The 25,615-nt window shown below is 39.2% G+C and overlaps 1 protein-coding gene across 17 annotated transcripts in view; it reads left to right on the forward strand.

Moving 5' to 3' along the window:
* Nucleotides 1–25,615, forward strand: part of ZNF438 (zinc finger protein 438) — a 197,735-nt gene that overhangs the window by 107,168 nt on the left and 64,952 nt on the right. Inside the window, exon 5 of one of the 17 annotated variants that reach the window (XM_061436223.1) lies at nt 24,777–24,840. The exons of the other annotated variants lie outside the window; for them this stretch is intronic. Coding sequence (XP_061292207.1) covers nt 24,824–24,840 — 17 coding nt within the window. The 5' untranslated portion in view covers nt 24,777–24,823. The remainder of the gene's footprint in view (nt 1–24,776; nt 24,841–25,615) is intronic. 17 annotated transcript variants of the gene reach the window in all.

The following is a 25,615-nucleotide window of genomic DNA, read 5'->3' on the forward strand; positions in this document are numbered from 1 at the left end:
ATTGGAGAGCTTAGTCCAGGAGGAGCATCCAGAGACACAGGACTCCTAAGCATCCCACCTACTTCCTTGGAAGCATCTTATTACTCTCTCCCTCTTTCCCATAAACCCTTGCATTGAAATTATCCTGGTATCCAGGCTCTAGATCAGAGATTGAGGCTAAATAATTATTTACATTTAAACCTTACTTTTCTTTCAAAGGGAACAAATATTTTGAGATACATTATTTTGTTTTTCCACATAACTTTTATGCAAGACAGCCATAAAACTTGAAGTTTATTATAAACTAAGAGCCCTGATAGAGAAGGTTTAAAGAGATGATAAGACTTTTTGAAGTCCCTGGATGAAATTTGTTCTGCAGGTTAGGGGCTATTGGGTTTGTAAAACTATAGAACATATATATATATATATATATATATAAAATCTTTCTCCAAGGTACACTGCCCTGAAAAATGAGAATATTCAGATAAAATCAAAGTATCTTACCTAAATGGCGAAAGGGACATATGGGTGTATGATTTGCGATTTTATTTTAGTAAAAGAGGTTAGGCTGTTTAATTTTTGGCAAAGAAGTGGTATTGTATCATTCAACTGTTAGTAATTTGGAACACTTCAATTAAATGATGAATTCATCAGAACTCCTTCGGTTGCAAATGCGTGAAGGCCAGCTCAAGCCAGCATATGCAAATCAAAGGAACTTAATTGTTTATATAACTATGGTTTCCAGAGGTGCATCTGGCGTCAGGCATGACTGCAGCCAGGAACTCAGATGATCTCAGCTGGACTCTTTCGGCTCTGCCGGTTTCTTTGTTCGTCATTCTCCAGACAGCATGTGATCAGTAAGATGACTGGCCGGCAGCAACTTGGGACTGTCATCTTCCCAGTTTAGCAGACCCAATGGAAAGATAATTCATTGGGCCAAATGCCTCACTACCTGCCTTAAGGAAGATGCGAATCAACTCTCCTTAACCCCATGTGATGAATGATCACTGAGTCCTAGCCAAGGACTTGTATTCCCGGTTCTGCAGTAGAGGGGTGTGTGTGTGCCCAGGGACTGAAGGCCCCCCTTGAGTCTCCTGGAGTGAGAGAGGCTTTCTCCAAAGGAATTCAAAGAAGGGCAATGGAAGCAAGTGCTCAGCAGACCAAAACTATAGTGGCCTCAGACTGTGACACACGATGTGTGAAGTCATGTAAAGACTGTAGGTTCTGATTTTAAGATGCAAAGAATGTTCTGCCTTCTCTTATTACAATATCCATCCAAAACGAAGGAAATAAAAAATTCCAGCTCTATCTTTGATAAAAGGTAGATGACATCACTAACCCTAATCCACTGATGTGAACAGAAAGTTGTGATGCTGTGACTTAGCAGAGGAAGGTGAAAATCTGAGCTCCCACAGAGAGTAACAGGAAAGGAAACAGTTTTGCCTTGCAGAACCTTGGGAGGTCCTGTGATTACAGTTATCAGGTCAGGCTGGAGGAATAGTTAGAAACACAGACTCAGTTGAAAGTCTGTAAAAGGACCAGTTGGACACACGGGTCCTTGTCTCAACCCAGCTGGATACCCACCTTCCCCAGAGGATGAGACGTTTATTCTCTGGAGATGTTGAGTCTTAAGAGAACCTAGGCTCAGGAACATGGGAGCTCCGAGAGTGGGGTTACGTAGACATCTGCCCTGCACTTTGAGCACCAGCAGCCAAACTTCTAAGTCCCCATTCAGGTGCTAGGAGTTTCTCTAGAGAAGCTAACTGTTTGCAGAGAAACTCCTTACAGGGGTTCCCCACAGGGAAAACCAGCTGGCTGCTTTTCAATAAAGAGCACCTTCAACAAGCTCAGTCCACAGACAGAGCTGCCATCTTGCTTTGCTAGTAATTTCCCACTTAAATGGAAAAGACAGCCAAAGATCAACAGATATGTGGAAATGCCTCCCATAGGAAAGCAGAAATTAAGAGCAACAGAGAACTCTAAGACAGAACTGTAGAGACAGAAATAGGAAACTTAAGAAATGGACTAGAAGTACTGTCTCTGAAAATGTGAGATTTTGCGTGGATAACAGAGTCCTTTTTAAAAAGGAGAAGAAAAGAAAGGAAAATTAAAGAACAAAAAGAAACCCACAAAAATTAAGAATATGATGGTTGAAACAAATTTCTTACAGGGATTGCTTATTTAACTTACGTGCAGAGTGCATCATGTGAAATGCTGAGCTGGATAAAGTACAAACTGTAATCAAGATTTCTGGGAGAAATATCAATAACCTGAGATATGTAGATGATACCACCCTTATGGCAGAAAGCAAAGAACTAAGGAGTCTCTTGATGAAAGTGAAAGAGGAGAGTGAAAAAAGTTGGCTTAAAACTCAACATTCAGAAAACTAAGATCATGGCATCTGGTCCCATCACTTCATGGGAAATAGATGGAGAAACAATGGAAATAGTGAGAGACTTTATTTTCTTGGGCTCCAAAATCACTGCATATGGTGACTGCAGCCATGAATTTAAAAGACATCTTCTCCTTGGAAGGAAAGCTATGACCAACTTAGACAGCATATTCACATTACTTTTCCAACAAAGGTCTGTCTAGTCAAAGCTGTGGTTTTTCCAGTAATCGTGTATGGATGTGAGAGTTGGATTATAAAGAAAGCTGAGCACCGAAGAATTGATGCTTTTGATCTGTGGTGTTGGAGAAGACTCTTGAGAGTCCCTTGGACTGCAAGGAGATCCAGTCATTCAATCCTAATAGAAATCAGCCCTAAATATTCATTAGAAGGACTGATGCTGAAGCTGAAACTCCAATACTTTGGCCACCTGATGCGAAGAGCTGACTCATTTGAAAAGACCCTGATGCTGGGAAAGATTGAAGGTGGGAGGAGAAGGGGACGACAGAGAATGAGATGGGTAGATGGCATCACTGAATCAATGGACATGAGTTTGAGCAAGCTCTGGGAGATGGTGAAGGACAGGGAGGCCTGGCATGCTGCAGTCCATGGGGTCACAAAGAGTCAGACATGACTGAGTGACTGAACTGACGGACTGACAGGGATTGACATAATCCAGAAAGTTCAGTCACTCACTTAATCCAAGAGAAAATGGGAGAAAGTTATCAGAGAAATAATACAAGACACTCTCCCAGAATCCAGAGAAGAAAAATTGTCATATACAAAGTATTCTGCATAAGAACAAACAAGAGACTTCTCAACATCAGTACTTATGTGTAAACATAAATTTTTGAAACAGTCTCTTAAGGGATAATTTTTATCATTAAAAAAGTTGTGATACTGTGACTTAGCAGAGGAAGGTGAAAATCTTTTACCTCAGAGTTACTGTCAAGTATCTCTAAATAATTTCCTTAGCACATTTAAAATATTCCACTTACAAATTTTACATTATTTAAACTTATTTATATCTTTTATATAATCTAAAGTATGCCTTCAAATATGTGTTTTAGAGATTCAGAGTATTTTATGGTGCTTATTTTAGTTCCTTATTGTTTTATTCACTCAACAGATAATTGAATAATCTTTTCTCAAAGCACTGTAAAGTTTATATTCCTTGTTTTGTATGGTAGTGCAACATCTGGTCCATAGCTTTGTAGTCAGTGACAATAAATAACTGATTTAGAAACTCACTGGTATTAAGGTATGTGATAGCATGATCTGCAAAATGTTGGCTGTTTTTTCTTTATCCAGCATATAGTGATTTGAAGTGACAAATGTTTGGCTCTTATTTTTATACGTGTATATGGTTGTCTAGTCGCTATATTGTGTCCAACTCTTTTGCAACCCCATGGACTGTAACCTGCCAGGCTCCTCTGTCCATGGGATTTCCCAGGCAATAATACTAGAGTGGGTTGCCACTTCTTTCTCCAGGGGATCTTCCTGACCCAGAGATTGAACCTAGATCTCCTGCTTGGTAGGCAGATTCTTTACCACTGAACCATCAGGTTATCCTTATACATGTATAAAACTATTAATTATGAGTAACACAATATCTATGTAGGATATTGGGGGTTTTTTTAGTTAAAAAAAATTGGACTATAATTGCTATACAGTGTAGTATTTGTTTCTGCTGTACAGCAGTGTGAATCAGCCATATGTATACATACATCCCCTCCCTCTTGAGCTTCTCTCCCCGCCCACCCTCCAGGCCATCACAGAGCTGAGCTCCCTGTGCTTTACAGCAGCTTCCCACCAGCTATCTGTTTTATACATGGTAGTGTATGTATGTCATTGCTACGCTATTTAAAATAGCCAGGACATGAAAGCAGCCTAAATGTCTGTAGGCAGATCAATCTATAAATAAATTGTGGTACATATATACAATGGAATACTACTCAGCCATAAAAATGAATGAAATTGGGTCACCTAGAGTCTGTAATGCAGAGTGAAGTCAGAAAGAGAAAAACAAATATTGAATATTAATGAGTTGAGAATGTAGCATGAAATATTACTTTTTGTCTTTTATCAGTGAAGAAGATAGTCTCGAGTGTTATTTTCTTCCAGAAATTAGAAGCATCAAAAGTTAAAATTTAGCAGACATGTTTTCCACATTTTAATTAGTGTGAATTAATTAAAAATTGTTAAAATTAATATTTGAAAAAATAATATTTTTAAGATTCAGTGAATACTGACTGTATAATAAAATATAGTTTTATGGTATTTTTTTAGATGGAAAGTTTTCTCTAAATTGCATTTTGGTTTTTAAAACATTCTGAAATTTAGTTTGTAAATATTACAAAGAATTGAAATTTCTTTTTTTTTTTAATTTTTTTCTTTGTGTTCCTTTTTTTTAAATTTATTTATTTTAATTGGAGGCTAATTACTTTACAATATTGTAGTGGTTTTTGCCATACATTGACATGAATCAGCCATGGTTGTATATGTGTTCCCCATCCTGAACCCCCTCCCTCTTCCCTCCCCATCCCATCCCTCTGGGTCATCCCAGTGCATCAGCCCTGAGTACCCTGTCTCATGCATAAAACCTGGACTGACGATCTGCAATATAGCTCCCCTCTTTTTGGATTAGTTTTGAACGCCTAATGAAATGGAAGGCAGGTTTCTTTTTCCCTTAAAAAAGGCTATATTTTATTCCTTAATGTACTATAATGAGAGCAAAATAATATAGAAAAATCAAGAAATGAAAAAGTGCCAAGATCCTTCTTGCCAATATAACTTTTTAGAATTGTGCTGAGTTGCTTCTGCTGTAAAAACCAGACTCACTTGTCTATTATGGATTCTCCAGGTAATGACATTTTGTAGAGGATTTTTGTAGTTCTTTTGGCTCAGCAAGGTCAAGAATTTTAAATTAGAATTACAGAACTGGAAGGCATCCTCATCTTCATTTTACAAATGAAGGAACTGAAGTCCAGAGGAATCATGATTTATCCAGGGTCACACACTTAATAGTGAAGGTTGGATGAGAATCATGGCCTCCTGGCAGGCAGCTCAGTGATCTTTGTAAAAGACTCTTTGGGTTTATTCTCACCACCATCACATTACATTCAGTGTTCATAATTTATTGTATTAGGCCCAAGTAGCAGGTTATGAGTTTGTGTTTAATTTTCTGAAGCTAAGTGAGCATTTAGAATTAGGAATATTGACAGTGACCAAAAAATAAATAAAAATGGCAAGAAGCGTTTGGAAGATCTCTCATCCAGGGTAGAAGATGTCCCTTGATTAGACTCTGGCCCTGCTCTCCAGATGAAAATTCTTTGTACATTATTCTCTAGGACCTGAATCTGTCTACTGGAAGGTTCTCTGCTCATCTTCTTCCAAGCCCACAGTTACGTGGTCCTTGAAAAATATACCTCTTTGGGGGCTATTTGGGCATTTCTGGTAGCTCAGCTAGTAAAGAATCCTCCTGCAATGCAGGATACCTGATTTCAATCCTTGTGTTGGGAAGATTCCCTGGAGGAGGGCATGGCAATCCACTCCAGTATTCTTGCCTGTAAAATCCCCATGGACAGAGGAGCTTGGTGGGCTGCAGTCCACGGGGTTGAAATGAGTTGGACATGACTGAGCGACTCAGCATGCAGCACATACTGGGGGCTATGTAACCTTTTTCCCTACTCTCTGACCTTGCAATTTTGGCAGCTTGCACATTGTTTGCAGAGTCAGCCAGCGGCTTAGAGGCAAAGCTTGTGAAGTTTTGGGGCTTGTTGTGCCCTCAGAAACTTTGGCTTCTAATCCGCCTTCTTGTAGTTGACTCCATTCGCCAGTAAGAGAGGGACTGGGTGTCCCAGTCTGGCAGGGACAGTCTCAGTTTATATTAATAGTGCTCATGCATATTAAGTAATAATGCCCTCTTTCACTCTCAAAACTATCCCAGCTTGGACAATAAATTATGTACTGTCACTCTAGCCAAAAGAGCACACCAGAGGATCCCACACCTAATTTATTCCTTTGCTTCCTCTCTGCAATTCCCCCGTCTCTCAACTTACAAGGGTCCTTGGTTGGCCAATTGAAATAGGTTTCATGGGAAGTTCATGTGCTCATCCTGATCTACAGCAAGGCTGACTTCCCTCCATTCACAATAGAAAATGTAAAAGGCCATTTTTGCTCAAAGCATTTTTCAGTCTCCTCTTTTACTGTGTATAGTCCAGAAGCAGTCAAATTTTCTAACTCTGGGAGCCTCCAGATTTCTGGATTCTCTGCTCCCTTTCAGTTTTGCCCTCAGACCTCTTATTTCTTGCCCATGCAGATTTCTTTCTTGTAAATTCTCAATAAATACAGCAAGTAATAATGTTATTCTAATGTTCTGCTTTCTGTCTCTTTTCCCTTACAGCTATAGGCTTAGTTGGCTTTCCCAGGTGGTGCTAGTGGTAAAGAACCTGCCGCAGTGCAGGTGACCTAAGGGACACTGGTTCGATCCCTCGGTCGGAAAGATCCCCTTGAGGAGGGCATGGCAACCCACTCCAGTATTCTTCCTGGAGAATCTCATGGACAGAGGAGCCTGGTGGGCTATAGTCCACGGGGTCCCAAGGAATCAGACATGACTGAAGCGACTGAGCACACATGCATAGTCTTAGTTAGACACTTGTTGGGCCTTTGAAGCTATCTCATGCATTTTCAGAAATTGAGGTATAATTTACATACAGTAAACACACAGCTTTCAGTTTAATGAGTTTTGACAGTTGTATACCCCCATGTAAACCACCTCCAAGAATAAGATAGAGAACATTTCCATTATCCCTAATGCAAGCCGCTTTCTAGCTATTTCACTTTGATTTGCTCCCTCTGAGGCACAACCACTTTTATGACTTCTGTCACCACGGATTCCTTTCCACAACCCAGCACTTGTATTAATATTAAAAGTTTTGTGACTGGGACTTCCCTGGTTATCCAGGGGTTAAGACTTTGCCTTTCAACGCAGGGGTTGCAAGTTTGATCCCTAGTTGGGGAGCTAAGATCCTACATGCTTCACGGCCAAAAAACTGAAACATAAAAGAGAACAATATTGTAACAAGTTCAATCAAGACTTTAAAAATGGTCCACATCAAAAAAAATCTTTTTTAAACAATTGATTAAAAAAAGAAAATTTGTGACTGTGTGACATGACTGTTTCTATCTTTTCCTTGGTTTCTCTCTTTCCTGCTGCTGGGTCTCTAAGCAGTTCTCATCTATTTTAGATTTTTTGTTTGGCTTGTACTTCACTTAAAGGTAGCATTTTTTATGTTACTTGGGAAAAGCTAAGTGCTATAGTAAATGAACTACAAAAAACATAATAGCTTCAACCTAATTAAAATATATTTATTGCTGTTAAGCAGTACACTGAACGTGTTCTTGATCAATAGATGATGGTCTATATCCTGGACCTTTGAATCCTCCAGCAACTGAGAAAGGAGCAGGAACCCACCTTACCTGCTTCTGAAAAGCCTCAAACTGAGGTCTGACATTCAGTCCCCTCCCACTGATGTTGTTTTACGGGAAAACTATGCACAAGACCACCTCTGGCACAGGAGAGAAGGGTTTGGAATTGGGGACTCTGGCTTGGCAGCTACTTGGCAATGACAGCTCCATACCATGAACTGAAAGAAAAGTCTGTTAATTGTCTACAGGTAACAAAGGTCAGCGTCAGAACTTTTATTTTCTTTTAGTGACATAATACTGTATTGCTTTTCTTTTTTTGTCATGTTAGTTTGTGTAGTATATCTTTTTATGCTTTTCAAATAAACATTTTAGTATTAGAAAATTTTTAAAAATTGTATTGCAATCTCTATGATATAAATGTTCAAAGCAAAAGCAATTTATTTTCCTTACATTATTCTGGTGAAATTAAAATAATCACTGGCCATAAGCAGATATAATTTAACTCTTAAAAGGTAAAGATCCATGATATCACCATGTCTATTCAGTATTGTACCAGAGATCCTAGCCAGCAGAGTGAAATGTTGCAAGTGGGTGAACCTTAAAAAAAAAAAAAAAAAGATGTAGGAATGGAAAGGAAGAAAAAAATGGTCACTATTGGTAAATAATAAAGAACAGAAATGGTATGGACCTAACAAAAGCCAAAGATATTAAGAAGAGGTGGCAAGAATACACAGAACTGTACAAAAGATAATCACGATGGTGTGATCACTCACCTAGAGCCAGATATCCTGGAATGTGAAGTCAAGTGGGCCTTAGAAAGCATCACTACGAGTAAAGCTAGTAGAGGTGATGGAATTCCAGTTGAGCTGTTTCAAATCCTGAAAGATGATGCTGTGGAAGTGCTACACTCAATATGCCAGCAAATTTGGAAAACTCAGCAGTGGCCACAGGACTGGAAAAGGTCAGTTGTCATTCCAATCCCAAAGAAAGGCAATGCCAAAGAATGCTCAAACTACCACACAATTGCACTCATTTCACACGCTAGTAAAGTAATGCTCAAAATTCTCCAAGCCAGGCTTCAGCAATATGTGAACTGTGAACTTCCTGATGTTCAAGCTGGTTTTAGAAAAGGCAGAGGAACCAGAGATCAAATTGCCAACATCTGCTGGATCATGGGAAAAGCAAGAGAGTTCCAGAAAAACATCTATTTCTGCTTTATTGACTATGCCAAAGCCTTGGACTGTGTGGATCACAATAAACTGTGGAAAATTCTGAAAGAGATGGGAATACCAGACCCCTGACCTGCCTCTTGAGAAATCTGTATGCAGGTCAGGAAGCAACAGTTAGAACTGGCCATGGAACAACAGACTGGTTCCAAACAGGAAAAGGAGTACGTCAAGGCTGTATATTGTCACCCTGCTTATTTAACTTTTATGCAGAGTACATCATGAGAAACACTGGGCTGAATGAACCACAAGCTGGAAGCAAGATTGCCGGGAGAAATATCAATAACCTCAGATATGCAGATGACACCACCGTTATGGCAGAAAGTGAAGAGGAACTCAAAAGCGTGTTGATGAAGGTGAAAATGGAGAGTGAAAAAGTTGGCTTAAAACTCAGCATTCAGAAAACCAAGATCATGGCATCTGGCCCTGTCACTTCATGGGAAATAGATGGGGAAACAGTGGAAACAGTGTCAGACTTTATTTTTCTGGGCTCCAAAATCACTGCAGATGGTGACTGCAGCCATGAAATTAAAAGACGCTTACTCCTTGGAAGGAAAGTTATGACCAACCTAGATAGCATATTCAAAAGCAGAGACATTACTTTGCCAACAAAGGTTCGTCTAGTCAAGGCTATGGTTTTTCCAATGGTCATGTATGGATGTGAGAGTTGGACTGTGAAGAAAGCTGAATGCGGAAGAATTGATGCTTTTGAACTGTGGTGTTGGAGAAGACTCTTCAGAGTCCCATGGACTGCAAGGAGATCCAACCAGTCCATTCTAAAGGAGATCAGCCCTGGGATTTCTTTGGAAGGAATGATGCTAAAGCTGAAACTCCAGTACTTTGGCCGCCTCATATGAAGAGTTGACTCATTGGAAAAGACTCTGATGCTGGGAGGGATTGGGGGCAGGAGGAAAAGGGGATGACAGAGGATGAGATGGCTGGATGGCATCACTGACTCAATGGACGTGAGTTTGAGTGAACTCCGGGAGTTGGTGATGGACAGGGAGGCCTGGTGTGCTGCGATTCATGGGGTTGCAAAGAGTCGGACACTACTGAGCGACTGAACTGATAATTGTCTATGTAGAAATTTTACAGAACTCTGCAGCTAAATTCTTAGCATTACCTAGAGAGTTTAGCGAGGTTTTTGGATACAAGATGAGTATAGAAAAGCCAGTTGCATTTCTGTGGACCGCCAACAAAAAAAAAAATAGAGGAGGTAATTTTTAAGAACATTTTATTTTGAAATAATTAACATCCTATAACATCCTAAACATGGTTTAACTTCTCAAGCTAAGAAATTAACATTGATACAATAATGTTAACTGAACTATGCCTTTATTCACATTTTCCTCAGTTTTTCTACCCTTGCCCTTTTCTCTCTTTCGTGATCAAACTCCATGTAACTGTTAACTCTAGTCTATTTCAGTTTACATCAATTTCTTGCTCTTTTCTTTCTAGGACCTGGCACTTGGAAGGACAGTGGTCTGATCTTTTGTAGAATGGACCTCAGTTGGGGTGTTTGTGTGTGTAAGTCACTCAGTCATGTCTGACTCTTTGTGACCCCATGGACTGTAGCTTGCCAGGCTCCTATGTTCATGGAATTCTCCAGGCAGGAATACTGGAGTGGGTAGCACTCCCTTCCCTAGGGGATCTTCCCAACCGAGGGATCAAACCTGGGTCTTCTGCATTGCAGGCATATTCTTTACTGCCTGAGCCACCAGGGAAGGGGTTTGGCTGATGTTTTCTCATGATTGTATCACATCCTGTCCACATGACATCACTAGTGATGTTAATCTTCATCATTTGGTGTTGTCAGGTTTCTCCACAGCAGAGTTACTACAGAAAGGGCAATTTTAAAAATATAAAGTTTTACGATAGAGGCACAATATAAACAGCATTTGAATAAATATAGTGTCAACAACCTTTATTGACAAACATAAACTTTTATCGAAAGATGTTAACTACAAACCAGCTTAATGAAGAGAAACACTGTATTAATGGTTTCTAAAACTCATTGTTGCAAAGATGCTAATTCTCTCAATACACCTAGAATCAAATTCCTAATAGACTTTTGGATTTTAACGTTACTACTACTAACAAAGGTCCATATAGACAAAGCTGTGGTTTTTCCAGTAGTTATGTATGGATGTGAGAGTTGGACCATAAAGAAGGCTGAGTGCTGAAGAATTGATGCTTTTGAACTGTGATGTTGGAGAAGACTCTTGAGAGTCCCTTGGACTGCAAGGAGATCCAACCGGTCAATCCTGAATATTCATTGGAAGGGCTGATGCTGAAGCTGAAACTCCAATACTTTGGACACTTGATACGAAGAGATGACTCATTGGAAAAGACCCTGATTCTGGGAAAGATTGAGGGCAGGACGATAAGGGGACAGTGGGGGACAAGATGATTGGATAGCATCACTGACTCAGTGGACGTGAGTTTGAGTAAGCTTCGGGAGTTGGTAATGAACAGGGAAGCCTGGCATGCTGCAGTCAGCGGGGTCACAAAGAGTCAGACATGACTGAGCAGCATAACAACAACAATTAGTGTTCATCTTTATTGTTATTTTGGTGATACATAACATTGTAATGATGGCCTTAGAAAGCAGCACTACGAACAAAGCTAGTGAAGGTGATAGAATTCCAGTTGAGCTATTCCAAATCCTGAAAGATGATGCTGTGGAAGTGCTACACTCAATATGCCAGCAAATTTGGAAAACTCAGCAGTGGCCACAGGACTGGAAAAGGTCAGTTGTCATTCCAATCCCAAAGAAAGGCAATGCCAAAGAATGCTCAAGCTACCACACAATTGCACTCATCTCACACGCTAGTAAAGTAATGCTCAAAATTCTCCAAGCCAGGCTTCAGCAATATGTGAACCGTGAACTTCCACATGTTCAAGCTGGTTTTAGAAAAGGCAGAGGAACCAGAGACCAAATTGCCAACATCTGCTGGATCATGGAAAAAGCAAGAGAGTTCCAGAAAAACATCTATTTCTGCTTTATTGACTATGCCAAAGCCTTGGACTGTGTGGATCACAATAAACTGTGGAAAATTCTGAAAGAGATGGGAATACCAGACCCCTGACCTGCCTCTTGAGAAATCTGTATGCAGGTCAGGAAGCAACAGTTAGAACTGGCCATGGAACAACAGACTGGTTCCAAATAGGAAAAGGAGTACGTCAAGGCTGTATATTGTCACCCTGCTTATTTAACTTATATGCAGAGTACATCATGAGAAACGCTGGACTGGAAGAAACACAAGCTGGAATCAAGATTGCCGGGAGAAATATCAATCACATCAGATATGCAGATGACACCATCCTTATGGCAGAAAGTGAAGAGGAACTCAAAAGCATCTTGATGAAAGTGAAAGTGGAGAGTGAAAAAGTTGGCTTAAAGCTCAACATTTAGGAAACGAAGATCATGGCATCTTGTCCCATCACTTCATGGGAAATAGATGGGGAAACAGTGGAAACAGTGTCAGACTTTATTTTTCTGGGCTCCAAAATCACTGCAGATGGTGACTGCAGCCATGAAATTAAAAGACGCTTACTCCTTGGAAGGAAAGTTATGACCAACCTAGATAGCATATTGAAAAGCAGAGACGTTACTTTGCCAACAAAGGTCTGTCTAGTCAAGACTGTGGTTTTTCCAATGGTCATGTATGGATGTGAGAGTTGGACTGTGAAGAAGGCTGAGCACCGAAGAATTGATGCTTTTGAACTGTGGTGTTGGAGAAGACTCTTGAGAGTCCCTTGGACTGCAAGGAGATCCAACCAGTCTATTCTGAAGGAGATCAGTCCTGGGATTTCTTTGGAAGGAATGATGCTAAAGCTGAAACTCCAGTACTTTGGCCACCTCATGCGAAGAGTTGACTCATTGGAAAAGACTCTGATGCTGGGAGGGACTGGGGGCAAGAGGAGAAGGGGACGACAGAGAATGAGGTGGCTGGATGGCATCACTGACTTGATGGACATGAGTCTGAGTGAACTCCGGGAGTTGATGATGGACAGGGAGGCTTGGCGAGCTGCAATTCATGGGGTCGCAAAGAGTTGGACACAACTGAGCAACTGATCTGATCTGATATGATCTGAACATTGTAATTCTGAACTTAAACGGTAAAGGAGTGGTCCAAAAATTGTGAAGACAAAGTGTCTTTCTTGCCTTTTATTGTGACTTAATATGAAATTATAATAATTAAGCCAGTGTATGGTACAAAGATACACAAATTGGCCAATAGAAAGAATTGAGAATTCAGAAACAGATCCATCTATATATATGGGGCCTAGATTTATAACAAAACTGGTATTATAGACCAGTGGGGGAAAGGATAAATAGATTTTTCAATATATCAAGTTGGGGTATGAGATGCTCATGTGAAAGAGTGTGTTATTTAATTCCTATGTCATATCACACACAAAATGGGAAATGGTTCAATTATAAGTTACAAATGAATAGTTATAGTTAAGTTTAATTATAAAATTAGAGGGCTTCTCTGGTGGCTCAGACAGTAAAGAATCTGCCCGCAATGCGGGAGACTTAGGTTCAATCCCTGGGTTGGGAAGATCCCCTGGAGGAGGGCATGGCAACCCACTCCAGTATTCTTGCTGGAAGAATCTACATGGACAGAGGAGCCTGGTGGGCTACAGTATATGGGGTCTCAAAGAGTCTGACATGACTGAGCAACTAAGCGCACACACATGAAATCAGAAGCACAATTCAGAAAAAAAACAGTTGAAGAAAAAAACTACCAAAGGAATGTAAACGAAATTGGAAGGAGTGCAAAGGAAAAGAAATGATACAGAAAAAAAAAAATGAGGTCATAGAAATGAGTGAGCCAAGTCAAATACACATTGAAAAGATGATGTAATACCTGTGATTTTAAAATATCAGTGTTTACAATATGCCAGAACTGCATCGTCTATTAACTTTTTTTTATCCTTAGTTACATGCCAGAAATCTAAAAGTGATCAATAAATTATTTCAGTGATCTGTCTACTGGCAACTCCATTACTCAGTCATTTTTGGAAAACAAAGAATTGGAAACATCTGACTTTGTTTTTTTTTTTTATTTTATTTTATTTTATTTTTAAACTTTACAATATTGTATTGGTTTTGCCAAATATCGAAATGAATCCACCACAGGTATACATGTGTTCCCCATCCTGAACCCTCCTCCCTCCTCCCTCCCCATACCATCCCTCTGGGTCGTCCCTGTGCACCAGCCCCAAGCATCCAACATCTGACTTTGAAGGGGATTTATTTTCACTTTCTCAGTTTGAGGACGTTTATCAAAAAAGGCTTAACTAAGATTTACCAAATGACTGTTTTGTTACTCTTTTACTTAGAGGCACCTTGTTTAGCCCAATATACTTACAAAGTGTTATTTAGAAAAATGAATTTTAATATATATTTACTAACATGCAGTTGGTTTTTAGAGAAACTTTTTGTCTTAACATGTATCTGAAATGTGCTTTTATCATCAGCACCTTGAAGCTGTACTATACATCACTCAATTTAGGGAAAATGATTGACATTTAATCTCATTGACAAAGCTTAGTTGTCAATTTTAAACTCATCTTCCAAATCAGACTTCCTTCTGTCCGTAAAAATCCAACTTGATTTTTCAGCCCAAATAAATATGTTAATGTATGTCTCCATGACAACCATCACACAGCTGAATTCTAATTCTAATGTAGATAAATAGATAAGCACAGAGACTTACCACGTGTTGCCTGGATACGGTGATACTGCTGCCTTCAAGATTTCTTGCTTTGCACTCACTAAAGTCTCCTAGAGTTGAGTTGTGTATCTTTTACAATAATAAAAGTATTGGAAGGTAAGGTCCTTAAGTAAAAACACTCTCACTACTGCTTCATTCTACTATGTATCTGAATTTGTAATATACTAACATGGGCCCACATACTCCATCCCTTAATAAAATATGTATGTTTTATGTATGATGGGGAGAGAACAAATCCTTATTGTGGTGCTTTGATTAAAGGAGCACTTACAGGCTTGGCTTCCTGGAGGGTTTTTACATTCCAGGGCAGTGCACTAGCCAGGATTAAGTGAGTGGTCTTCATTCCTTTTATAAAGTGGGAAACAAGTGATTCTGAAGGCGGGGTAGAGAAGAAGGCTGATGTGGTACCTTAGCTTCAGGTACACTGCATAAAGGATCAGTAATAGGAAGATGAGGATCTGGAATTTGATTGCCTTGAAACAATCTGTGCCTACATATCTCTTAGTCATCATACGGTTCCAGTTTGTAGACTGTTGATACTGAAGACAGGAAGAGCAGGGCCATCATATATCTAATTGTAAATACAGGACACCCAAACTAATGAAATAAATCCCATTTTTAGAGAGTAAGCTCTTCTGAAATAAAAGACAACTAGAACCTGCATATTCAAGGGGCATCCTGTGTGTCAGTACCGAGCAAAATTGTTGGACTTGAGGTCAAGAGCCATTCCTTTTGGGAGCCAGGCAGATATGTTGAAATTTTTATAAGGGGGAAATTATATTGGCCTCAGCTTTCAATCAGTGCAAGAAAATGGAATATACTTTAAAGATTTGGAAGGAAAGATTAAGTAACTTAGAGATTGTTATCTGTCTAAACAATCCTTCAAGTATAAGTCAACAGGCAAATAGTTTTGAACTTAAAATTTTTTCAAAAATTATTCCTTTGGGCCTTTATGAGGCAATAATAGAGAACAGATTTAAAAAACAAAAATGAAAGAAAGAAAAACACACACACACACAAAACCTGACTTTGCAGAATAAAGATGTATTTAGAGATGCCAGAACAGGATTTGGCAAGACTTGGATTTCCTTGTCCTACAGTGGAGTGTGCGTGCTCAGTCACTCAGTTGTGTCTGACTTTTTGTGATGCTATGGCCTATAGGCCGCTAGGCTCCTCTGTTCATGGAATTTTCAGGCAGGAATATGGAGTGGGTTGCCATTTCCTCCTCCAGAGGATCTTCCCAACCCAGCGATTGAACCTGCATCTCCTGCATTGACAGGTGAATTCTTTACTACTGAGCCATCTGGGAAGACTTCCTTATCCCAGTAGTAGAAGTTTTTTATTATTTGTAACAGACTTTGACAGATGAACTCTGTGTCCTGATGGTATTACCTATGAGAGAACTTATATATTTCTCAGGCCTTTGGTTTTCTGAGAATTAGAAAAGAATCATGACTTTTCAGCAGTCTCATCATTGATGGAAAGGGCCTGAGACAGGATGTTTGAGAGGGTCAGCCTCATAAATGTACTTGTTTGCATACATATCCAACTATTACAACGATAAAGTAATTAATGTTTATGGTACCATTCTCTAAAGGTTAGTTCATGATGAAGTACAAATCTTGGGCACGGACTTTGCTGACACTGAATGCTATTATTTAAAAAAAAAAAAAAACAACTTTCTAAAATACATTGACTTTGCCTTTTTCTAGGTTAAACAAGTCAAATACCTTATACCTTGAGCACTTAATTTTGAAATCTCTGAATATGTTTGAGTTGGTTAGGAAAGTAAAACATAACACTGCTGTCCCTTTGAAATAAAACTACGAAGGTTTTGAGCTAAAGTAAGAAATAAGTATCCTCTGTTCTTTTTGAGAAGCATTATATTTTTTTTTTTTTCCAGTTGTTGAGAGGTTCAGTCTTTAAACTGAGTTTCCTATTGCCTATACTTTGGTATTTCTAGTCTCAACTTCTGTGGTTGACAGCAGGAGATAGGAAAAATGCAAGTCTGTAATAAGTTTATCTTCAAGAGAGCAAACAGTGCTCCTTGCTACTGAGACTGCAGCCAGGGTGTTGGATATTCAGGCCATGAATTGAGTTCTTCAGTTTGATTACCCAGAGGAGGCCAACTCATATTCACAAAGCATACAGACCTGCCAGGTAGATGATGAAGCTTTATTAATTTTGCTTCCCTCAGAAGAAAAAAAGGATTGTGCAGCAACTTCTTGAGTAGAAAGTGCCTATGAAGGAAATAAAAAATCAATTCAGAAAAATGTATGGACATGTAGAAAAGAAAAAAAAAAAAGAACTGGAGTCATCTTTAGCCCAAGATCCACAATGAAAAGAAAGAGGTTGGATCTTTTGTTTCTTTCATACGTAAGTATATCTGATAAAGGATGAAGGGTCATTGATTTGAACAAGTTAAGTTTACCCAAATATGCTGTATTTCTTGATCTTACTGTGAGCAACTCCTTGGATAAGGTTTCTTCAGAAGGTGTAGAAACACTTGACCAAAGAATTGTTAATGAGCCTAAGACTCTATTCCTCAGCAATGACCAAGTAGAAGAATTTAGAGCTTATTTCAGTGAGAAATGTCCATCCTTAAGTAAGGTAGAAGTGGAAGAGGAAGAATACAAACCAGTCATTGGTGTTAATAAAGAGGAGCAAGAGAGGCAAGTGAGGCAGAAAGTGGAAGAAAAGATGATAAAACCCAAAGGGCCTCAGACTCAGCCTTCTCCTAGTACTGATGAGGCACACACACACACACACAAAATCAAGGAGATCACAGAAACTAAAAAGTTATGAAACATTTTAAGTGAATAAGAAAATAACACTGATGAAGGGAAGTTAGTTCACCAAGGCCACCCATGCAGCAGTCCATTGTGAAGGACACAAGGATCAAGACAATTCCAGATAGGAGTGGTCACATAGAACCCCCTTCCTGCCCCATCACAGTATACTTACAGTGAGTGGATTAACAAAATTTTTCTATTCCATTTCCATCATGTGTGTTCTTGGACTCTTTCCATTCCTTTATCTCACTGCCAAGTCATGGAATCCTTGTCCCATTTTTAGAAGTTCTTGTTTTGCTTAGTGTATAGAAGGTAAATAAATACGAGTATTTTTGAATTGAGATTATCAATAAAATACCTATTTCCCATTTTTAATAAAAGCACAACATCTAGGAATAAAATTAACCAAAGACATGCAAAAATTTCTACTTTGGAAATAATAAAACATTACTGAGAAAAAGAAGCCTTGAGTAAATGAAGCAGAATGACAGGTCATGGATTGAAAGACTCAGTTAGATGACAGTTCTCCCCAAACTGAGCTATAGATTTAACTTAATTTCTGTCATAATCCCACAGGTTTTGTTGTTGTTGTTGTAAAATTAACAAACTGATTCTAAAAGTTACATGGAAATATAAAAGACTGAGAATATCCCATAAACAATTTCAGAATCATAGCTGAAGGAGTTGACTTCATAACATGACCATAAAGATGCAATCACCAAGACAGTGTGGTGCTGCCATAAAGATCCACGGGCAGATTGATGCAACTGAACAGAGAGGCTGGAAGAGACCCACAGTTACATGGTCGTTGGATTTCCAACAAAAATCCAAACCCATTGGGGAGAGGAAAGTTTTTCAACAAATGGTGCTGGAATAACTAAATATCCATTGGGAAGAAAGGAATCTCAATTCCTACCTTGTGCCATGCACAAAAACTAATTTGAGATGGATCACATTACAAAATGTAAAAGCTCAAACCATAAGGGTTTTAGAAAAAAAGCATCAGAGAATCTCTTCATGCTTTGGAGGTAGGCAAAGATTTAAATGTAGAAAGCAATAACCATAGGAGAAAAAATTTATGACTTAGACTTTATCAGAATTAAAAAAAATCTTAGGCTTATCAAAAGACACTTATTGTTAAGGAAAAATGAGGAGCCACAGATTGGGGAAAATATATTCACAAAACCTGTACTTGTCAAGGGTCTGCATAGGTAAAGAATTCATACAACTCCATAACAGAAGCACAGATGATCAGAAATGAAAAAGTGGGGTAGGGGGACAAATGCTTTGAAAAGCCACTTTATAACACCAGCACTCCACAACAGAAGATATTGGGATGGTCAGTGAACCTATACTCAGCAGGGAAATGCAAGTTAAAATGATGAGATGCCCACCTGCATGGCTGAAATTAAATCGCTTGGTAGCACCAAATTTTAACAGGGACGTAGAGCAACTGGAAGTCTTATACACTGTGCAGGAGAGTTAAATGGTACAATGTCTTAGGAAGAAGATTTGGAAGTTTCTTAAAAAGCTAGACATATACTTTCCTGATAACTCAGCAGTTCTACTCCTAGATATCTATCTACCTAAGAAAAAGGAAAATATAAGTTCACAAAATAAGATGTACACAAGAAGTACATAATATATGTAACTTCATTCATAGTAGCCAAAAACTAGAGAGAGCCCCCAGGTGTCCATCAGTAGGAGAATGGATAAGCAGACTTGTGTACTCGTAAAGTGAAGTACTACTCCAAGAGAAAGAAGGCGCTGATACCAGCAACAGCATGGACGAATGTCATCATACCTAACTGAAAGAAACCTTATTCAAAAGAATACATACAGTTTTTCTCCAATTTTATGAAGGTTTAGAATAAGCAAAATTTGTGAGAGAAAATAATAAGGGTGGTTGCCTCCAGGGAATGGAGCAGGGAATGACTAGAATGGTTATGAGGGCTCTTTCTTTGAGGTGTGATTATGGTTTGGGTTATAAAATACATACATTTGTAAAAACTCATGGGATGGTACACTTCTGATTGGTACATGTTATATGCAAATTTTGCTCCAAAAGAGTGGCGGGGGGAAACAGCTTTAAAAAATATTTCCAAAAAAAAAATATTTCAAGAAGATAGTATTGTATATCCACCAGATTGGAGAAAATGGTGGCAAGGCAGTGGGGCCCCCGACCCCTCTGTCCCCTCTGGTGGTGTCAGTTGGATCAACCGTGAAACAGTTTGTCAGTATTAACAACTTGTGCATATACAAACACAGCAGTTCTACTCCAAGGCATAAAAGCTCTTGCAAACATACACAAAGAAACTCGTATGACAGTGTTCTTGAAAATCAGAAAGAAGTTGGATAGCCATCAGCAAGAGAAGACATAGATTGTCCCATATTGTAGCATACCACCACAGATGAACCTCATGAACATATGAAAATGATATGATTTGAACCAATATAATTCCATCCCAAATCTTGCAAAATCAAACAATAATTTGATTAGGGATACCTATGGTAACACTAGAAAGGAAAGCAGGGGAATAAAGTTCAGGATGTTTGGGTAGAAGGTGTGGCAAGAAGGAGTGGGATTGGATGGGAAAGGCCGAAAAACTGACTTCAGAGTTATTAGCAATGTTCTGTTCCCTAAACTCGGTAGTGGCAAGACAGGTGTTCATTTTATTATTTTTCTTTACAACTTACACATACGTTAAATGCTGTTTGGTGTATATTTGATATTTAATAATTTCATGAAAGATAACCTGATTTTTATTTTATTTTGAACCATATTTATGTGTACAGTCCAGTGGCACTGAGTACATTCACATTATTGTGCCATTCTCACCATCATCCATTTTCCAAATTTTCACCTTCCTAAACGGAAACTCTGCACCCATCAAACACTGACTTCCCATCCTCCCCCTCCCCACCCCTGGCCCCTGGCATCTACCAGTATACTTTCTGACTCTGAACTTAACTATACTAGGTACTTCGTATAAATGGAATTGAGTAGCATTTGTCTGCATCTAATGTATAATGCATTTTTAAGGGTAACTTAGTATTGTCCTACAAACAGACTGTACCTTCTTTTTTTTTCCTTCTGTGCTCTACAGTAGACCCTAACCAGCAATCTATTTCATACATATTAGTGTATATATGTCAATCCCAGTCTTCCATTGTACATTTTAAAATTAAGTAATCTTTGAGCATTCTTTATTAGCAACAATATAATACATACAGTTTAAGAAGTTGTCATTCTGATATCATTAATTCAGTCATTTATTCAAATGTTTGTACATAGCCTGATAGGGCTACAATATTGGTTAAGCCTTTATTTGGAGGCTAAGGTTTCAGAAAGTGGAAGTGAAAGTTGCTCAGTCGTGTCCGACTCTTTGCGACCCCAAAGGACTGTACAGTCCGTGGAATTTTCTAGGCCAGAATACTGGAGTGGGTAGCCTTTCCCTTCTCCAGGGGATCTTCCCAACCCAGGGATCAAACCAAGGTCTCCTGCACTGCAGGCAGATTGTTTACCATCTGAGCCACCAGGGAAGCCCAAGAATACTGAAGTAGGTAGCTTATCCCTTCTCCAGGGGATCTTCCCGACCTAAGAATTGAACCAGGGTCTCCTGCATTGCAGGTGGATTCTTTACCAACTGAGCTATCAGGGAAGCCCATGGTTTCAGAAGCTGTATCCTAAAATAAATTAGAAAAATAACTGAAATCTAAAATGATTACAGTCTTATAGGACAATTTTGACCTCAATCTCCTAATGCTAGTCCAGAGGATGTCTGAAGGCATGCTTTTAAGAATTGAAATGTCCCCTCAACTGATCATTGACCAGTCGTTAGGTTTACCTTACAGTCAGGTCATGGAGAATGCCTCCTGTAAGTTATCTTCTCAAAATATAACTGTGATCAAAATTCTCAGATGCTCTGGCTCACACTTAGACCTTGTTCTTCTGTTGAATCTTAAGCAGTTTCAAGGTATTTATGGATTTTTTCATATCAACATTTCCTGCAAAAGTTTGTGAGTAATTTTCATTAAATGAACTCACCAGAAAATAAATGTTGAACTCTGTAGCTCTAACATGGTCCTAAATTCTTAGCTTAAAGTGAAAAGGGCTTACCCCAATCCTTAACTTTTTATAAGTATTCAGACATTCCTTTGGATGCCAAATAATAAATTTATAATGCTAGGTGCCCAGCAAGATGACAGTCCAGTTGCCTATGTACAGTACTTAAATAAACCGATTGCAATTCCACAACCTTATTGCTTCATTTATCACAAGAAGTGCCAGAGTTCTGAAATCTTTTGTAAGGAGAGCAACTTTGCTTGTGTGAATTCTCCCAGGAATTACCAAGAATATTATGCCAATTCAATCCTAAGTATTGAAGTTAGAGTTCTAAATGACATTTAATAGTATGATTTATTTTCTATCTTAAACTTTATAGGTCACAAAAACAAGATCCTATCCTTTCATATTGCTTTTTATTGTTAAAGTGGCTGAGTGATGATAAAAATCTAAGCTTAAGAACTGTCAGATGATTTATGATATTTCATTTATTTTTCAAAGGATTGAGGTGTCACCAGTAAGCCCATTAGAATTGTAGGTTTAAAGTTCCTCAATTTTAAAAAAGACCAGCTGCATAAACAAGTGTGTTAGCTTTGTAATTTAATTCTGTGTGATTTTTTTTAATACTTCAAAGTTCCAAAGGAGGCAGCTTTTCTTAGGTCATAAATACTTATTTATGTCATTATGATCTCTAACTTCCAAGTACATTTCAAGATCTGCTTTTTAAAAAATTGATACGTTTTTATTGTGTTCTTTACAACCTCAAAACATTTCTCCTTCTGTCGACCTGAATGTGCCTTTCTTCATGGGCTGACATCAAAAATGTGGAATGTGGATGAACTAGAGAAAAACTACTTTAAAAAAAATCAGAATTCTGTAGTCAAGATGGATCATCTAAACTATCTTTTTGACAGAGTGCTGTCAGCACTGTAAAGTTTTTTTTTTTTTTGGTTATTAGATTTTAAATTGAGGATAATTGTTAGTTCACAGCAGTTAGAAGAAATAATATGTACCCCCATGTGCAATTTACATGTAAGAGTTTCTCCCAGATGTAATATCCGAGATACTAGCATCAATGCAATCCAGATCCTGGGCTTCCCTGATAGCTCATTTGGTAAAGAATCTGCCTGCAGTGCAGGAGACCCTGGTTCGATTCCTAGTTCGGGAAGATCCCCTGGAGAAGGGAAAGGCTACCCACTCCAGTATTCTGGCCTGGAGAATTCCATGGACTGTATAGTCCATAGGGTCACAAAGGGTCAGACTTGACTGAGCGACTTTCACTAATGCAGATCCCACTCAAATTTTCCTCATTTTACTTGAACTCATTTGTGTATGTATATATTTAGTTTTTATGCACTTTGTATCTCATGTATAGCTTCTTGTGTCTGCTATAGTCAAGACCCACAATAGTTCCATCACAAGGATTTCTCTTGTTGCCATATTATAACCACACTCACCTACCTCCCTCACTTCCCAGCCCTAACCCTGTCAACCACTACTGCTACCGCTAAGTCACTTCAGTCGTTTCCGACTCTGTGTGACCCCATAGACGGCAGCCCACCAGGCTCCCCGTCCCTGGGATTCTCCAGGCAAGAATACTGGAGTGGGTTACCATTTCCTTCTCCAATGCAGGAAAGTGAAAAGTGAAAGTGAAGTAGCTCAATCGTGTCCGACCCTCAGCAACCCCATGGACTGCAGCCGTCCAGGCTCCTCCATCCATGGGATTTTCCAGGCGAGAGTACTGGAGTGGGGTGCCATTACACTGTCCTCTATTTCTATAATTTTGTCATGTCAATAATACTATATAAATGGAGTCTTAGAGTATATAACCTTTAGTATTGACTTTTCCATGTAGCGTAATTCCCTTCAGATCCATCCATATTGTGTGAACTAGTAGTCTGTTTCTGTTTATCACTGAGTGGTATTCCACCAAAATTTAGTTTTCATATGTACATGCATGTAAAATATGAGATTATTAAAATATCAGCTTAAAAGTGGTTTAAGACATGTTACAATTAACCTACCCATTAAAATTCCAGGTAAGTTTTTAGTATCCTCATCGTCATTTCCATTGGTCTTGTCTATGTCTTAATGTACTTAGACCAGGTCGATTGCCAGCTGTACACTGAAAATATATTTACAGTAGAAAATAAAAGATAGTTCTATTCCCTAACAATAACTGATTCTAATAAAAACTGGCAAGATTGGATAAAAGACAGTAGCTGCTACCATGTAAGACAGGTCCTCATTTTGATTTCAGCAGATTTACTGTTTAGTTTCTTTTTTTCTTTCATTCAGTCTATGATTACCCAACTCACTCTTTTCATAAAGCTTATTATACAAGTAGCTCTCCTTGCCCTTATGCTTGTGTGTGTTAAATGTGATAAGTAAAGCTGTAGATGAGATCTCCTAGGGAAAGACTGTGAAGTGAGACCCGATGTTTACCTTGAGGGGCTCCAAGACCGAATGGCCAAGAAATGGTCAGAAAGGCAGCAGGAAAAAAACAGGGGCTTCTGGTTCATTAAAGCCAAGAGGAAAGAGGGTACAAAGAAGAAATAGCCTCAGTTGACTCTTCTTCCCCACTTTCACATGTGGTAACAGTGCTCTGGATCTCAGGAAGGCCTTCTGCATCCAGGCATGGTTTGAATGCAGAGAGTTCGCTTCTCAAGGAGTGCTCAGTGGGACTATGGAGCCTCAGGAACTAATGTGAAAGAAGATCTAGCCAGGCACACTGTATGTATAAGGATAAATGTACCTGCCAGCACCTTAATTTTGGTCATGAAGACAGTTTCAGAAATCTCTCTGCATCCCGATTATTATCACTGCCATCCATGTGTACCATAGTTGTGTGGATATACCGTGACATGGTTATCAGTATTAGAAGAAGGCATGATGTACCAGCATGGCAAATATATTTTAAGAATCACTCCTGTGTTTCATAATGGTTACCGTGACCGCATAAGCCACAGTTCCTTCTAAAATGCCTTCATGATACTTAACTTTCTCACATGCAGTTAAATAATATAGTTAAGTCATTAATTGGGAATGGAAAACACCCTTCTATCATTAACACTACCTCAAAATGTAGAAGTCTGAAAATGGCTCATGATGCAGTATCAAGAAGTAAAATGCTTTTTTTACTTTCAGGAGAAGGCAATGGCACCCCACTCCAGTACTCTTGCCTGGAAAATCCCATGGATGGAAGAGCCTGGTAGGCCGAAGTCCATGAGGTCGCTGAGAGTCAGACATGACTGAGTGACTTCACTTTCACTTTTCACTTTCCCACCTTGGAGAAGGAAATGGCAACCCACTCCAGTGTTCTTGCCTGAAGAATCCCAGAGCCTGGTGGGCTGCTGTCTATGGGGTCGCACAGAGTCAGAAACGACTGAAGCAACTTAGCAGCAGCAGCAGCAGAGGACATAGGCTATAAAGGTTCATGGTGAAAATGAAGAAGAGTAAGTCAGATGAGGACTAGGAGAAGCGCATAGAATAATTATTTTCTGAGATTTTATCACTTGAAAGGTGTTAGGTTTGGACTTTGAGTTCTGTTTTTTTAGAAATATAAAATCTCAGCCCCAAATCAAGATCTCTGCATTTTAGACAGAAACTCATGATCTGTTTTAGAGTCGAATTTTCCTGTTGCCCAAGTAAAGATGGCAATGATTTAGTAGCATCTCATGGATGTTACAGGCTTCCCTGGTAGCTCAGCTGGTAAAGAATCCGCCTGCAAGTTCCCCTGGAGAAGGGATAAGCTACCCACTCCATTATTTGGGGGCTTCCCTGGTGACTCAGATGATAAAAGAATCCTCCTGCAATGTGGGAGACCTGGGTTCGATCCCTGGGTTGGGAAGATCCCCTGGAGGAGGGCATGGCAACCCGCTCCAGCATTCTTGCCTGGAGAATCCCATGGACGGGGGAGCCCGGCGGGCTGCAGCCCATGGGGTTGCTAAAGGTCAGACACTACTGAGCGACTAAGCACAGCACAC

The sequence above is a fragment of the Bos javanicus genome, chromosome 13 (genome assembly GCF_032452875.1).
Source record: "Bos javanicus breed banteng chromosome 13, ARS-OSU_banteng_1.0, whole genome shotgun sequence".
In the NCBI taxonomy this organism is placed as follows: Eukaryota; Metazoa; Chordata; class Mammalia; order Artiodactyla; family Bovidae; genus Bos; species Bos javanicus.